The following is an 18,187-nucleotide window of genomic DNA, read 5'->3' as shown; positions in this document are numbered from 1 at the left end:
CCAGATGGTGGTTTGTAGACTTTTTTTTTTGTTTATTTTTATGGTGCAACTGGAGCCTGTTGTACTTCTGTGGTGGTCTTAGGATTGATGAATTACCAACTGGATTGTTTCTAAGCTTTGGGACCAACTCCAATCCCTTCACATTAGGGCACACAATGTTGTAAGCCACCATCACTTCATGGCTGCAAATTTGTAAGACAAAAAGGGAAGAAAGCATTTCTCGCTTCTTTCCTTACTTACTTAAAGTGAGCTTTGAGTTGGCTTTTTTGAACCCAACCCTGCCCTTTACTTCCCAGGTCTACCAAGCATACAGAGGGACCAAGCTGATTCAACACCAAGCATGAACCATACCACTTTGCCTTTGGGAAAAGGTGGTAGGGAGTTTGATCCTGGATTATTGCCTTTAGATTCCATTTGATGCTTGGTTAGGTCTCCTTTGGCACTGAACTACACCTTGGTCTTCTGTACTTCCACCTCGTCGGTTGACAAACTCTTCTTTCTCTGGTCTTATTACAAGTGGCATTTCCACCTCCCCCTCCCCCAATCTGAACCAGGTGAGTTAAAACTCCCTGAATAAAGATGTTGAGATTTCAAGGGCCAAAATTGGTATCTTCCATCTATCTTTTTTGGGGCTAACATATAAGAGGAATAGAAGCCTCTCCCTTGATATTGAGGTGACACTTGCTCTTTTGTCCCTCTTCAGAGGAGAGAGTCTACCTCCTGCTGAAGAATCAATTCATGAAAGTGGTCCCTCAAGTGGAGTCAGGAATGGGGTTTGTGGGAAGGGAAGGAGAGAAATTTGATGGTGTAACCTGGATGAACAATTTCTAAAACCCAATCACATGTTGTGATAGAGTCCCAATTATGGGCAAAAAGTGAGAGACAGCCCCCAAAGACAAGGAGGGTAGAAGTGGGTGGCTTCAATAACTGTGAGTACTTCTCATCAGAAGCAGCCCTTGGCCTCTGAACCTTTTGTCTTTTACTTGGAGGCTCAACTGGACGCTGGTGGTAAAATGTTTGAGGCGGCGGCAGCCTTGGTCTGTACACCTGTAGTTCGTGTTTTCTCTTCGGGGCTGGAGTATAAATTCCCAGGGAGTGGAGGCCCTAGCTAGACTCTTTCAATGAGTGTAGGGCCTGTAGCGGGGTGGTCACCCGCTCCTGCTCTGAGGGGTTTAAAAACAGCCCTTGGAAAGGACGGGGGGGAGGGAGGGAGAGAGAGAACACCCTGGGCTGATTGGGGGAAGTAGCTGCAGCTGGGCCACACCCCAATCAGAGCCCAGCTGGCCCTATAAAGGCCAGGGCAGCCAGAAGCTCAACAGTCTCTCTCTGAGTGCAGAGAGAGACGGGCCTGGCTACAGGGAACTAGAGCAGAGTACCTGGGTGGAGCAGGGCTGGGGAAAGGCTGAGGAGCTCCAGCCTGGAAAGCCCCAGGGCTGTGGCCTAGTGTTAAGCCAGGAGGTACTGGGGGTTGCAGAGGGCAGCCCAGAGATAGGCCAAGGCAGCAGGCCCAAACCCAACCTTGCCTGTGATGAGTAGGCTGATACTGCAGTCTGCCCCAGGGAGTGGGGCTAGATGGTGATTGGCAGTAGCCGCACACTGAGGCGAGGTGGGGTTAGTGGGTGGGGGTTCCCCTGGGAGGGGAGACCTAGTGTGTGGGTACTGCCAGGGGGCAGCACCCAGAGCAAGGGGCACCAGGGTCCTGGGAGGGACACGGGGCCCAGAAGTAGAGAGCAAGGCAGATCACCGGCCTGCAGAGGGCGCGCTGGAGGCTGGGTCGAGCTAATTCCCTGAGAGACCAGCAGGAGGCGCCGCAGGGGTGAGTCCGCTCGTGTTACAGGCCTCATTTGTTTTCTTGATAAACAAATTTGACTTGTCAAAAGGTAGGTCCTGTATGATGATCTTGACCTCCCTGGGGAACCCCAAAGGGTGAAGCCAAGATTCACAACTCATAGCTATGCCAGTGGCTAAGCTTTTAACATGTTGTGTCTGCTGCTGCATCAACAACAGCTTGTAAGGATGTTTCTGACACTATCTTGCCTTTCTTGATGAATGATTGAAATCGGATTCCACCCTTTTTGAGATGGCCTTTCCCATTTCCAAGATGCTTGGAGGCAGATCACTACATACAAGTGGATCACAGAGGTCTTAACATCAGGCTACACCATTCACTTTAGGTCTCTCTCTCCTTTCCTGACCCTCTCCAGGGAGCCCTTTCATTAGCTTTTACTGAGACAAGAAATAGACTCGTTCCTTTGATTAGGAGTGATAGAGCCAGTCCCAGCTACTCACAAAGGAAAGGGGTTCTATTTGAGGTATTTCCTTGTGCCAAAGAAGGATGGAGGATCTAAGGCTACTAAACAAATTTGTAAAGTCTCAAAAGTTCAGGATGGAGACTCTGGCAGCCATAATCCTTTCAGTAGAGGTAGGAGATTGGTTTTTGGCCGTCCACCTACAAGATTATATCCACATATGGCTTATATCCATGTAGCCATACACCCACTGATGGAAAAATCAACTCAACATTGGTGCAGGTATTCCTTTTGCTCACCCAACTCTAACAATGACTGTGACAACAGATGCACCCCATTGGGTTGGGGAGCTTACCTCGATACCCTCACAGGTCAGGGTAGATGGTCACCTCAGGAAACCACTCTCCACATGAACCTGTTGGAACTCAGGGAAGTCTGGAATGCTTGTCTTCATTTTCTACCCCTCATCAGGGGAAAATCAATCAGGACTATGATAGACAACGTGGCCTCCATTTTCTAGATCAACAAAAAAGGAGGAGCACAGAGCTCCCTGTGCACAGGAGCAATCAAGTATAGCCCAAAAGATTCAAATTTCAACCATATATCTCAATAGTGTTCAGAACACCACACCACAGCCTATAGTACCAGCAGGCATTTCTCCCAGGACAGTGAATGGCAACTGGAGTCTCAGTTTCTCCATGGTATATTCCAAAACTGGTGACTTCCAGAGGTGGGACCTCTTCGCTACCTCCAGGGGACCACTTGGACCCAATGCCATGGATTCCCCACAGCGGCTTATGGGACTCCTATTGCAGATGCCACAAGTCCATTTTTGAGTCACACCACACCTTGCCTACTCAGCATCCATTGGATCCATCAAAATACAAGGAGGAGGATGTTGATCTGCATCCTCAGGCACTGATGGTACGAACAGGAATCTCATCCTCGTCTCCAGATGAAGCAGTCACTCTATCCTCATCATCTCCACCAGGCGACCAGAGACAGTACCAGGAGCTGCTGCAGAAGACAGCCAATGACCTTGAGATCTCATTAGCAAAGGTCCAGGACCCACAACACTGACTCTTGGATATTCTGCAGCCTATAGGTCCTAGCAAGGTGGCACCCTCAGTTAATGAGTCCATCTTGGAGCCAGCTAGAGTGGTCTGGTATACCCCAGCCTCTTGCACCACCATACACAAAGGGTTGAGACACAACATTTCATCCCCACCATGGGAGCCAAATTTCTCTTCTCTCTCCAGCACTCAACTCCCTGGTGGTACAAGCAGCGATGGAGAGAAAAAGGTCACAACATCAGAAGACCACTACACCTGACAAGGGTTCAACGAGGTTGGAACTTTTGGGAAAAAAAGGATTTTTTTCTCCTCTGTAGCCCTGCAATTCTGTGTCACTATCAGGCCTTGTTAGCAAAATATGATTTTAACAATTACTCCAGACTCGCAAACTTTAAAGACAAGCTTCCTCATGAGGATAGAGCCCATTGAGTGGGGTGTGGAGAGGAACAAAGTTAATCCTCTCAGTACTTATCTACTAACTAGCTAGCTAACAACTATCTCATACTCACTAGTACTAAACTATAAACAAGAAATTAGCCAAGGCATGCTCAAGGCAGACACACTAGGGTTCCATCTCAGGCTGAGGGGTTGAGAAGGCACTGAGGGCAGTTCACCTGTGCAGGCCTATAAAGTCTGTGAGTCTGGGTTCTTAGGTGGCGTGCGGCACAAGGAGGTATAGGACACATTTATGGGCCAAATTGATTCTGCTAATAGAAAATCTCTAATCAAGGGCTTGAGAAGTGCATGCGCACATGAAGGGACTAAAGTGGAGCACCCCTAGATACACTACTCAAAGAAGAAAAGATGGTTCCTATCTCACTGAAGTAGTCTCATCCTCCAGTGTGGCAATGTCCCTGGAAGGATGGGGCTAGAGAAGAGAGGGTGACTGGGGGAAAGGGAGAAAGATATCCTCCAGGGAAGTGTAAGTGTCCATACATTCTGGTGTTTGGGGTGTTCTGACGAACGGGACAGACAGTTCTGATGTGTCCCAAAAGATTGCAGTTGGGTGGTCCATTAAGGGATGGGCCAGTACCGCCAAAGAGTCAGGTCCTGCACTCTTCAATGGAGCCAGCAGATGTCAGTCCTTGTGCTTAGGAGTCGGAGCCACCAATGGATCCTTTTTCTTTTGCACTTTACCCTCCTGACTGGGGGTTTTCAGTGTTCCTGAGCCCTTAGGGTCTACATGTGAAGGCTCACCTGACCAGCTCAGGGAGGGATCTCATCTTTTATGAAAAGATCTGGATGGAGATCTGTCCTTGTGACTGTGAGAATGCAGCCTACTTTCACTGGAAGCATTGCATGAGGAGTCCTTCGGCTTAGCAGCAGTAGTCTCTGCTCGCGAGTTTGTGCTTGGAGGGGCGCTGTTTGTCTCTTGGAGCCAATGTAGAGTATAAGCATTCTGCACCGCATCAGAGTGTGGTCTCAGCCTTTTCCATAAAGTGTTTCCTCAGTTGAAGCTCACGAGATTTGCATGTTCACGGAGGAAATGACCGACTGATGCTGCACTTTGTAGATACCCAAATGGTAGAGGCAGCTTTGGTGTTCGCTGCTCACGGTGAAGGAGCAAGGTCAAGAGAGAGACTTCCTGAAACCTAGGACACTGGGTGTAGTCCCAGACCTTGGGGAGGGACTCCCCAGTATGGGGAAAGAATTATACTAACTATACTATATTAAGTAAAACTATTTACTATATCTATTTATAGGCTATAAAGAGAAAACTGGAGAAATCTGTGGACAAAGGGATTCTGACTCAGGTCATGCAGCTGTAAGGAGGAACTGGGGAGGATTTGGCTTGCACTGGCTCCTATGCCCTCAGTCTGGAGCATGAGGAGAACTACTGTGCGTGTTTGGGCCAACGGATGCGGCTTGTTAGAATTTCCAGTCTCTGGTGGATGGCAAGCATGAGTACCCATCTGTGGAATACATATAGGAACAAGGAATCGAAGAACCACCCAGCCTTAAAAGTCCCCTTGGGAATTCAATGTAGAAAGTTACATACACAAAACAATTACATTTTTTAAAAGTGGGTTTTATATTATATTTCAAATATTCATAGCTATTTTTTTTTTTTAAAACCTTCACCGTCTTTGAAACAATTGAGCTTCAGGTACATTGTTTTTACTCACATGATGTTTTCCACTGATTTGGGTTTAATAAAAATGGAGATTGGGTACAGCTGGGCTATCTGCAACCTCTTGATCGCATTGCCAGAGACATCAAGAATGCAGTGTTTCCCCTAAAGCAGAAGGGGGATGGGGGGAGAGAGAAGAGGGAAAAGAGTAAAGTCGTCAAGTTAAACACATGCATATTACATGCAATTTAGAAGTGAAAGCCTGGCCCCAATTAAATCAGTGGGAGTTTTTCCCATTGACATCAATGGAATCAGGATTTCATCACCCTAAGAGTTTCCAGTTGCAGCCAAATTTATTTCAGTAGTATCCACTGATTAAAAAAATTATATCTAAGGATAAGGTATTATTCCAATCAAAACTCCAGCCTTTAGAGTTGTGTTGGCCTTAACTAGTCCTAATTAATATGGATTGATAATACTTTGTTTTATAACTGGAAGTGACACTGGCCTGTTCAGTGCCCTATTTTTCACATATCTGTCACATATGTAATGCAGTGTCAGTATTTCAAGAAATTACCCTGCCTTTTAATATTGGTTGGGGATTTTCTTTTCTCAGTTTTAAATGTACTAGAGGGTTGCACATTTTGTTCCTTCTAAGCATACTAGACCTAGTGAATGGCACATACCAGGTGCTTCTTGCATTCTTCCCACAAACTCCACAGGTGTCACCCACCTTTCTCCCTCTATTTCAGGGAAGTTTGTTCCAATGTAATCCAATGAAAGCTTATGCTCAAATAAATTTGTTAGTCTCTAAGATGCCACAAGTACTCCTGTTCTTTTTGCAGATAAAGACTAACACGGTTGCTACTCTGAAAAATGTAATCACCTTCACTGTTAAAATTTGTGCCTTATTTCTAATCTGAATTTGTCTTCAATTTCCAGTCAGTAATTCTTGTTATGCCTTTCTCCACTAGATTAAATAGCCCTTTAGTACCTGCTATTTTCTCCCCATGGAGGTATTAATACACTAATCAAGTCACCTCTCAATTTTCTTTTGCATTAGCTAAACAAATGTAGCCCTTTAAATCTCACACAGTAAGGCTTTTTTGCAGCTCCTGAATAATTTTTGTGTTTTCTTTCTGTACACACTCAAATTTTTCAGCATCCTTTTTAGAATGTGGACACCAGAACCATATGCAGTACTGCAGTATTGATCTCTCCTATTCTGTATACAGAGGTGAAATCACTTCCCTACTCTTGCTCTCAATACTCCCGTATTTATATAGCCAAAGATCGGATTAGCTTGATTTGCTACAGCATTGTATTGGAAGCTTATGCTGAGTTGTTTGTTTACTATGATCCCTAAATCCTTTTCATGCATTTGGCTGTATTAAAATGCATTTTGTTTGCATGGATGCAGGTTACCAAGTACTTAGAATCATAGAATATCTGGAGGTCATCTAGTCCAACCCCCTGCTCAAAGCAGGACTAATCCCCAGACAGTTTTTTACCCCAGATCCCTAAATGCCCCCCTCAAAGATTGAACTCATAACCCTGGGTTTAGCAGGCCAATGCTCAAAGCACTGAGCTATCCCTCCTCCCCCCATGCTGAATATTACTGCCATGCCTTCATCATTATTTACCATTCTATCAATCTCTGTATCATCTGCAAATTTTATCTGCATTGATTTTATATTTATTTGCAGTGAAAAATATTGAATAATGTCAGGCCTATCACCAATCTCTGTGGAACTCCACTAGGAACACCTTCATTCGATGACAGCTGCCCTCTGACTACTATTTTTTGAAATCTGTCATCTAGTTCTTAATCCAGTTACTGTGGACTTTATTGAAATTGTATAGTGCTTAAGTTTTTAATCAGAATGTCATGCGGTACTAAGTCAAGTGCCTTTCAAAACTCTAAGTATATTACATCTCTGCAGTTACCTTTATCAACCAAACTTGCAGAATGCAAGTTTGCAGAAGATGGAATACGTGTTGCTTTTTGGTATTTATTAGAGATGGATTACGAAGTGTTGGGAGTGTGTTACTTATAGCATTGTAGGCAATATGAACATTGAAAGGAATGCAGGGGTCTTTCCCTTTAACTTCTTATTTCCATTCTTTTAAGGTTTTGGGTGGATGATGTGTGTCCTGATGTAACTTTAACTGTAACTAAATGCACTTTTTGTTTGTGAATAGACAAGGTCTTAATAATATGAGATGTCACTATATCACTCTGTTAAATCCTTGCTAGAGAAAATAGATTTGTGTGTGTGAAGGAACAAGGTTTTTCTGTACATGATAGTATTAAAATAGTGGATAGAATTGGTTGTATATATATAAATTATAGTATTCCTATTCTCTGTTTATAATTCTAAGTATTTATGCTATTTATTATGCATGTTCAGAGGAGCATGGTATATAAATGAGGACCTACCCATATAGCTGTGAAACTTAAAAATATCAATTCAAAAAAATGGAAGTCACCCACTGGCACTAGATTTACCTTTTCTGCTACTTCCCGCACTGACTGGACACTTGTTCCATAAAGGTGATTGTTGTACTGGCCAGCCTCAATGAATTTGTGATCCTGAATATCCTTCTCCATTTGCTCTCGAGAGGTGACAAAGTGGTAATCCCGGCCATCCACCTCATAATCTCGTTTTGGTCTGGTAGTATCTTTAAAGATAAGTAAAGAGCTTTTTAAGCAGAAAACTACAACTTTTACAACAAATTAAATGTTTTTTGCAATATCTGGAAGCAAATATTTCCAGAGAATGTCTTCCATTTATAGTGTAAAATTGTTAAATGAGAAATGGATACAAATTTAACACTTATAATTTTAGGAGGTAAAGACATGTCACAATATAAAAATTATTGAGCTCAACACAGAGAGATCACAGAAGGACTTTGACAGCACTTATTTGATTAAATTCATTATGGTATTTGCTGGGACTTACGTGGAACACATGATCCAAATTTGTCTGGAAATTCTGAGATTAAATCATCATTTATTCTGTCTTTCATGGGTCCCAAAACAATCACTGGCCGAGTGTAATTGACTGTCAAAGATAAATTGATAATATTTCTTCATTATAGTCCGATCATTAAAACACCTTCAAATTTCACCAAAATAAGCTTTATTATAATTGTGATTATAGATTACAGTTATATTATACCATTAAGATACAGTTAAAACAGACAACATTTATTCCTGGTGGGAGCAATTATTGAAGGTTGTAGGCCAATCTATACTCCTGGGGGAATTCTGTGTCACTGTGTGTGCACAGAATTCATGTCCTCCGCAGATTTCTTTGCTTCCGCACAGAAAAATGACTTTCTGACACGGTAGCAAAGGGAAGCTGCAAGAACAGTCATGCACCACTCCCTGGCAGCGCAGGTACATCGTTTCAGGCAGCCGGCAGAGAGATAAATCTCCGCTGGGTTGGGGACACCCCAGCCAGTGGCTCCTACCCGGAGCTGGGATCAGCTACTAGTCCCAGCTGGGCTGGAGGCAGGAGAGGACTTCCTCTTCCCCTGCAAGGAATTGCTTGGGCTGTGTCAGACCCACCCACAGAAACCTCTCCCAGCTGCAGGAAGCTCAGCATCCTCCCTTGCTTCCTGCCCCCATCACTTCTCAGCTGTGGGGGGAGGAGTCTCTATACAGGGAGCTGCTCCCCCATCCACCCAACCCCCATGCATCTGGACTTCCACTACCCAGACACCCTTGCCAAGCTTCACCTGGCACATCCAGAACCCCCCTAGCCCTCCATACCCAAATGCCACCCCACTGAACCTCAACTCCTACATCAAGAGCCCCACTGCACCCAGATCTCCTGCCACCCAATCCTCACCCCAGCGCCCAGACCACCCCCCACTGATCTCCCTGCACCGAATCCCCCACCCTGATGAGCCCCACCCTGCAGCCCCCACATGCGGAACCCCAAACCACTGAACCCAAATAGCTGCACCCAGACCCCCACCCCACCAAGCTCCACTTCCCCAGCACCCAGACCCCATGCTGCTCCTCAACCACCTTCACCTGGAAGCCACTGCAGAGTCCCATTGCCCCTGCACCTGGAACCCCCCCTAATGAGCCTCTGTGCATCCAGATCTGCCCACACCTAGACCCCGCACTCAGCTGCCTGCACCCAGATTGTCCCACACAGAATCCTCTCACCCCACACCTGGATCCCCCCACACTGAGCCCCTCCACACTTGGTCCTGCCTGGTTGAGCCTGCGTGCTCCATACCTGGTGCGCCTGGGGCAAGCCCAGGCCTTGTGCTGTGTCAGGGTCGGGTGAAGCCTCACTGCTGAATCCATGTTCTGGGAATGGGGGAGCTGCAGGGTTATTTTTATTAACAAATAAAACTAGCAGAATTTTAAAATATTATGTGTAGAATTTTTAATTTTTTTGGCACAGAATGCCCTCAGGAGTAAATCTATATTGAAGTCAACGTGAGCTGCTGAGTGCTCCACATCTTGGAAAAATTGATCACTTATTTACGTGCTAAAGGGCAAGATTTTCAAAAGAGCTCATCATCCAACAGCTATATTTCTGAATCTAAATATAGTTGCTATATTTTCAGACTTGCTATTATGAGAACAATGGGATCTGCAGGATGCTGAGTCTGATAGATTTTGCATCTGCATGCAATATCATTGGGGACCAAATTGTATTACGTGTATGAACGGTTTATGTACGCAATTCTGGGATGGCAGGGAGAGTTGCCACAGCTCTACCAGGAACTATGACCAGTGTGAGGCGATTAAGGTGAATCACTTAGGTCTTAAATACCTCCGGAGAGGTACCATTCCCAGAGGAGGCTTGCATACACCGGTTCAAACTGGATTTTGCAGATACCATCAGATAAAGAAAGGGCTTTTGATTTAAAGCCAGATTTAAACTGACTCAGTGCCTTTTTTCTGATACAGCAAATGGACAGGACCCCTCTTGTCTAAGGGCCCCCAACTCCTGCGGAAGGCTTGGAAAGACTTCGGCCTATTAGGGCCCTATAAGAGAGATGGGTAACCTCTTATAAGCTTTTAGCATGTGTATCAGAACTTCCTTTTTTTTAAAAAAAATTTCTCCCTAATGATTTTACCCTAAGAATAAAGGTTCTTGCTTAGAAAGAGCTGTGTAGTAACCTGTAACTGCTGGCAATGCCCTCAGAGCCCTCGGAGAGAGAAAGCAAAGCATAGGTACATAGGCAAACTGGCTTGCTAGGGATATTTCCGTATAAGGCATGGGTCTCCACACAAGAGGGGTAATGGCTGGGAGTAATGCCTGACCAACCTGATTGTCTTCTATGATGAGATAACAGGCTCTGTGGATATGGGGAAAGCGGTGGATGTGATATATCTTGACTTTAGCAAAGCTTTTGATATGGTCTCCCACAGTATTCTTGAAGCAAGTTAAAAAAGTATGAATTGGATGAGTGCACAGTAAGGTGGATAGAAAGCTGGCTAGATTGTCGGGCTCAACGGGTGGTGATCAACGGCTCGATGTCTAGTTGGCAGCCAGTATCAAGTCACGTGCCCCAGGAGTTGGTCCTGTGGCCGGTTTTGTTCAACATCTTTACTAAAAAGCGACTAAGAGTCCTGTGGCACCTTATAGACTAACAGACTTATTGGAGCATAAGCTTTCGTGGGTGAATACCCACTTCGTCGGATGCATGCACATGCATCCAATGAAGTGGGTATTCACCAATGAAAGCTTATGTTTCAATACGTCTGTTAGTCTATAAGGTGCCACAGGACTCTTTGTTGCTTTTTACAGATCCAGAATAACACGGCCACCCCTCTAATCTTTATTAAAGATCTGGATGATGGGATTCACTGCAGCCTCAGCAAGTTTGCAGAGGACACTAAGCTGGGTGGAGAGGTAGATATGCTGGAGGCTAGGGATAAGGTCCAGAGTGACCTAGACAAATTAGAGGATTGGGCCAAAAGAAATCCGATGAGGATCAACAAGGACAAGTGCAGAGTCCTGCACTTAGGAACGAAGAATCCCATGCACCGCTACAGGCTGGGGACCGACTGGCTAAGCAGCAGTTCTGCAGAAAAGGACCTCGGGATTACAGTGGACGAGAAGCTGGATATTAGTCAGCAGTGTGCCCTTGTTGCCAAGAAGGCCAACGGCATATTGGGCTGTATTAGTAGGAGCATTGCCAGCAGATCGAGGGAAGTGATTATTCCCCTCTGTTTGGCACTGGTGAGGCCACAACTGGAGTATTGTGTCCAGTTTTGGTCCTCCCACTAAAGAAGAGATGTAGAAAAAATGGAGAGAGTCCAGCGAAGGGCAACAAAAATGATTAGGGGGCTGGGCACATGACTTACGAGGAGAGGCTGAGGGAACTGGGGTTATTTAGTCTGAAGAAGAGAAGAGTGAGGGGGTATTTGATAGCAGCCTTCAACTACCTGAAGGGGGGTTCCAAAGAGGATGGAGCTAGGCTGTTCTCAGTGGTGGCAGATGACAGGATAAGAAGCAATGGTCTCAAGTTGCAGTGTGGGAGGTCTAGGTTGGATATTAGGAAACACTATTTCACTAGGAGGGTGGTAAAGCACTGGAATGTGTTACCTAGGGAGGTGGTGGAATCTCCATCCTTAGAGGCTTTTAAGGCCCGGCTTGACAAAGCCTTGGCTGGGATGATTTCGTTGGTGCTGGTCCTGCTTTGAGCAGGAGATTGGACGAGATGGCCTCCTGAGGTCTCTTCCAATACTAATATTCTATGAGTCAGAAACTTTAAGTGGGTACCATTGAGGGACCATGGAGAGGGAATTCAGGTGCAATTATCTTGAAACTGTGACACTGAGCATGACGCTGATCCTGAGAAATCTTAGGTACTCTGAAGACTCCCCCTGAAGGTCTCTGAGGATCAGGATAATTCTTAAAAGTATCATAGAATCATTCCAGTGCTTCACCACCCTCCGAGTGAAAAAGCTTTTTCCTAATATCCAACCTAACCCTCCCCCACTGCAACTTGAAACCATTACTCCTTGTTCTGTCATCTGGTACCACTGAGAACAGTCTAGATCCATCCTCTTTGGAAGACCCTTTCAGGTAGTTGAAAGCAGCTATCAAATCCCCCCTCATTCTTCTCTTCTGCAGACTAAATAATCCCAGTTCCCTCAGCCTCTTCTCATAAGTCATGTGCTCCAGCCCCCTAATCATTTTTGTTGCTCTCCGCTGGACTATTTCTAATTTTTCCACATTGGTGTGGGGCCCAAAACTGGACACAGTACTTCAGATGACTTAGATATTGGCATAGAAAGTACGCTTATTAAGTTTGCGGATGATACCAAACTGGGAGGGATTGCAACTACTTTGGAGGACAGGGTCATAATTCAGAATGATCTGGACAAATTGGAAAAATGGTCTGAGTTAAACAGGATGAAGTTTAACAAAGACAAATACAAAGTGCTCCACTTAGGAAGGAAAAATCAATTTCACACATACAGAATGGGAAAAGACTGTCTAGGAAGGAGTACGGCAGAAAGGGATCTAGGGGTTATAGTGGACCACAAGCTAAATATGAGTCAACAGTGTGATGCTGTTGCAAAAAAAGCAAACATGATTCTGGGATGCATTAACAGGTGTGTTGTGAGCAAGACACGAGAAGTCATTCTTCCGCTCTACTCTGCTCTGGTTAGGCCTCAGCTGGAGTATTGTGTCCAGTTCTGGGCGCCGCATTTTAAAAAAGATGTGGAGAAATTGGAGAGGGTCCAAAGAAGAGCAACAAGAATGATTAAAGGTCTTGAGAACATGACCTATGAAGGAAGGCTGAAAGAACTGGGTTTGTTTAGTTTGGAAAAGAGAAGACTGAGAGGGGACATGATAGCAGTTTTCAGGTATCTAAAAGGGTGTCATAAGGAGGAGGGAGAGAACTTGTTCACCTTAGCCTCTAAGGATAGAACCAGAAACAATGGGTTTAAACTGCAGCAAGGGAGGTCTAGGTTGGACATTAGGAAAAAGTTCCTGTCAGGGTGGTTAAACACTGGAACAAATTGCCTAGGGAGGTTGTGGAATCTCCGTCTCTGGAGATATTTAAGAGTAGGTTAGATAAATGTCTATCAGGGATGGTCTAGACAGTATTTGGTCCTGCCATGCGGGCAGGGGACTGGACTCGATGACCTCTCGAGGTCCCTTCCAGTCCTATAATCTATGAATCTATGAGGCCTCGCCAAAGTCAAATAGAGGGGAACGATCACGTCCCTCGATCTGCTGGCAATGCCCCTACTTATACAGCCCAAAATGCTGTTAGCCTTCTTGGCAACAATGGCACACTGTTGACTCATATCCAGCTTCTTGTCCACTGTAACCCCTAGGTCCTTTTCTGCAGAACTGCTGCCTAGCCATTTGGTCCCTAGTCTGTAGCAGTGCATGGGATTCTTCCGTCCTAAGTGCAGGACTCTGTACTTGTCCTTGTACAAAAGTACAAAAGCTTTATCTTGCTATAACTTTAAAGTGGACACTTTATTTCTGATGTACTTCATAAATGCTATTGTAATTATATACTGCACATGCAGAGTAATCAGAACAGACAGCCTTTTTAATTTCAAATTCCAAATATCTGGAATAGATCCTAACAACTCAACACTCAGTACCTCAGAAAATCAGTCCAAAAATCTATAGCTATTGCCCTTGTTCTGACCCCTTTCTAACTCTGAAATGGTGGTTGGACCTAAAAATAACTTAAAAATGTTAAAAAGCTATGAAGGAATTGTGGCCAATTCAAAATTAAATGTTATCCTATTAAGTTTTACAACATTTTGACACCCCCCCCCCGCCCATTTTCAGACACAGTTTTGAAGCAAAAAAGTTTCATTTCCAAAAATTTTGAAAAAAATCCCACTATGTGACTAAGCTAATGAAAGTGGTCCTCCAAAAATGCTGGGGTGGAAAGGGATATTTAGAGTAGGAACAAATAGGCTCCTTTTTCACTAAAAGTTTTCAGCTGGAAATTTTCAAAAACCAAAACATTTAAAATATTTAAATGTTTCTGTGAAAAATTCAATTTTCGAAAAATGGTCAAATACAGTGAAAAAAATATTTTTACCAGCTATTGTTAGAACTTTAAACAGGTCAATAATTTAGAGACATACTACTTTTTTTTGCTGTTCTGGAATGGGGAAATGGAATTAGAGCAGATAGGAAGATATTAGAGTATTTAAAAACAAGTAATCAAGCTCTAGGATCTGTCAGGATTAAAATTCAGATAAAACTCTTAAAAATAAATTATCCCTGTGTAAAGTCAGTGGTGTATAGATATTACTAGGGACTAGCACTAATTAGTATTAATGGCATTATAATGTATGTACTGGAATAATATTGTAATTCATCTACTGTATAATAGGTTTTTGAGGTGTTAAGTGTAATGTCAGTGTCTAGAGACACTTGGAACATTTTGTCTGGTGGCACCTTAAAAACTAACAGATTTATTTGGGCATAAGCTTTCGTGTGTCTGAAGAAGTGGGTTTTTTACCCACGAAAGCTTATGCCCAAATAAATCTGTTAGTCTTTAAGGTGCCACCGGTCTCCTTGTTGTTTTTGTGGATACAGACTAACACGGCTACACCCTGATACTTGGAACATTTTGATATCTCAATAAATGTATTTTTTTTTTAAATTTAATAGGTTCTACAAACCTTCTTGTTGGCTGACTGGTTCATAAGACAAGACGTATTCTTCTTGGCCACCTAAAAATTTAAACACATATGTAAGGAAATTTGCTGAACTGATAAGTAGCTTTTGTTTTAAAAAATTTGGCATACATGTAGAAAACTTTAATCCTTTAATGAAAGAAAATTAGATCAGACAATCCTCAACAAAATATGTCATGATAATACCGATGAAGGAAGTTCTCTATAGAGTGATACATCAGAAAATCACAAATATGAGCCAAACAAAAATTTCATAATAAAATGGACATACCTGTTTTATTAAATAAATAAAGTGTACATAACCTTATTTACAGCATGAAGATTTTTATGGGAAATGTTAGCATGTTTCATTTACATCAAGCATGAGATAAGAGAAGTTTTAGGCACTATTAAATGCTCTTACAAATGTTTTACTGAACACAATGCATGCATGCTGTCATTCACTGCTAGACGCAGAAGCACTTGCATTGAGATCCTTTCTACACTAGATAGTCAATATTTAGACTGTAGATTTTCTTGTTTTATATTTAAACAAAAAAAGCCCAAAACTTGTATACGACTGTCTTAAGCTGTTGCATAAGCTTTTTCATAAATGGATATTTAGCCAAAATATCCTTATATAGTACAGTTCTTAATTAAGAAAAGGCATTTTTATACTGTATATGCAAAATAATGTTTATCAACACATTTTATTTATGACAAAGGAATTTTAAATTTGAACTTGGAAAGATGTAAATACTGAGACTGTTCTCAGCTCCAGAAAGCACATCAGCAGTGAATGAGATAAAAACATAACTTAATATTGACCTTCAATAGCTGCAAGCATTTGAAATATACTTCAGCTGCCATCACTGCACTATTAAAAAATGGAGTGTTCATCATGATGAAAATCTTTCACAGTAAGATTTTATTAAAATCTATTAATCAAGTCAACTAATTAACAGACTATACAATTAAAAATTCAAAAGCTAGCAATTCAGATTACACATTAATTATTCTTTAAACAAGATGTCCTTTTGAATATTCAACTAATACAACTAATAACTTGCTTGGCTAATTTTTGGAGAATTCATTGAAGTTCATCATACACATTCATGTGTAATAAGTGACCCTAATGCTGCTACAATAGTATAGCAATGGATGACATCTGAAGGTCTTTCTAAATTCATATATTGCTATAAATATCCCCCACCCTCTTTTATTTCAAAGCAAAGAGCATGCTTTTAAAAAAAAAAAAACAACGTTTTTAATCTCAGAGGAAATGGACATTACTTACCACTCACTGGAGGTTCTTCAAGATGTGTGGTCCCATCTGTATTCCACACATGGGTACGTATGGGCACCAGACTCCTGAGTCTGGAAATTCTAGCAAACAGAGTCTGTTGGTCCACATGCGTGCCGTAGATTTTCTTGTGCTCTGAACTAAGGGCATAAAGGGCAGCACAGACTGACACCTGCCCAGTTCCTTTCCTTATCGCAAATCTAGACGTGATCCACAGCAGAGGGGACAGATGGTGGGTAGAGGACCACACATCTTGAAGAACCACCATTCCAGTTATAAGTAACCAATCTCCATTTCTTCTTCCTCTACATGTATTCCCACACGTGGGAGATTAGTAGGCAGTATTCAAGGAGGAAATGGTGGGATGCAGATGTTATGGCTTTCTGCAAGATTGCTGTCCCCACAGCTGTATCTGTAGTAGAAGAGTGGACCAAAGCAGTGTCTTGTAAAAGTTTGTAAGGAGCTCCAGGTAGCTGCCCTATATTTTTCTTGTAAAGGTATGTCTCACAAAGATGCTGTAGAGGTTGCTTGTACTCTGGCTGTCACTAGGGCATCACTTGGGATCTCAAGCAGGTGGCAGTGAAGTATAAAAAATTTAACCCACGTTTTCTGAAATTTTACCATATAGCATCAGCTTTGCATGCTAACTAAAACAGCAATTCTGCAGCAAATGGGAGTGTCTTGTTTTGTGGGGTAGGGGTGTGACTAAAATCCACACTTTGTATGGAGGCCATGGGGGCAGAAGGTGGAGTTTAGGGGCTGGGGGAGTGGAATAGGATCAAGAGACTTGGCAGGGGGGAGGGAAATCCCAGCAGAGGGATGATGTTGGGGTAGACACCCAGAGGTTGGGTGGGGTGTGGGTACAGAAGCTGGAGTTGGGTGAGCCAAGATGGGTAGGGGATGGGCCTTAACAGATGTAATTTGGAACCCCAATTTACTGGGAAGGATTGGTGGATTTCTGTGCCATCCCCCCACTCCACAGTAGCATCTTCTGGTGGCCAGGCTGGCCTGTCACTCCAGCCAAACGCCTGGGACTAAGCTAGCCCAGCCCTGCCTCATGCACTACTAGGAGATGGCAGCAGAGTCCTGGGTGGCACCTGCACAGACTGTGCAGTAAACAAGGCCTGGCAGTGGCAACACTATTCCCCAGGTGAACACCATAGTACCCCTTTCCCAGAACCAGCACCTCCAGAGCCAGCTCCAAGTCCTCGCATTACCCCTTCTCTACGGACAGCATGCAGGGAAACCTAGAAAGGCAGCACCACCCCTGCTGACCATCAGTAGTAGCAGCCCGAGCTCCTCTGCCGCTGCTGTTCTCTCTAGGAGGGGAAAGCACCGCCCTGCCTCTGAGGCCACAGCAGCAGCAGAACTACCAGCCTGGGGACACTATTCTACTGAATGTGTCAGGAGAGCGTGTGGGGGGGAGGGCTTCGCTCCCTCGCCTGCCCCCCTCTTCCCCCAGTGGCACCCCTGGCTCTCACTCCCTCTATGGGAGGGAGGGGCAGAATATGAGATCATTGATAGCAAAGGGTAATGCAGGCTGAAATCCATTTAGAGAGCCTCAGGGCAGATACAGCTTCACTCTCTACCTCTCTGTTATGGTAATAAAAAGCCTTGGTGTTTTTCTAATTGTTTTTGTTCTTTGCAGATAAAATGCCAGTGCCTGTCTGATGCACTCCTCACTGGAGGCCTGCAACTTTGGAAAAAATATTGGTAAGTGGTTAGTTTGACTGATAAGAAACTCTGGGGTGAATTTTTGGGTGAAGGCAAAGAGAGACCTTTGCTTTATGAAAAGTAGTAAATGGTGGATCTGCCATGAGTGCTCCCAGCTCACTCACCCTTCTT

The 18,187-nt window shown here is 43.8% G+C and overlaps 1 protein-coding gene across 14 annotated transcripts in view; it reads right to left on the bottom strand.

Annotated features, from left to right (window-relative positions):
* Positions 1-18,187, bottom strand: part of DLG1 (discs large MAGUK scaffold protein 1) — a 498,578-nt gene that overhangs the window by 12,547 nt on the left and 467,844 nt on the right. For all 14 annotated transcript variants that reach the window (XM_054039246.1, XM_054039230.1, XM_054039232.1 and 11 more), the window contains 4 exons: positions 15,046-15,096; positions 8,357-8,458; positions 7,903-8,075; positions 5,449-5,558 (listed from right to left, as the gene is read on the bottom strand). In XM_054039246.1, the coding sequence (XP_053895221.1) occupies positions 5,449-5,558; positions 7,903-8,075; positions 8,357-8,458; positions 15,046-15,096 (436 nt within the window). The remainder of the gene's footprint in view (positions 1-5,448; positions 5,559-7,902; positions 8,076-8,356; positions 8,459-15,045; positions 15,097-18,187) is intronic.

Source organism: Malaclemys terrapin, chromosome 9 (genome assembly GCF_027887155.1).
Source record: "Malaclemys terrapin pileata isolate rMalTer1 chromosome 9, rMalTer1.hap1, whole genome shotgun sequence".
Taxonomy (NCBI): Eukaryota; Metazoa; Chordata; order Testudines; family Emydidae; genus Malaclemys; species Malaclemys terrapin.
This window is presented reverse-complemented; position numbering and strand designations above follow the sequence as displayed.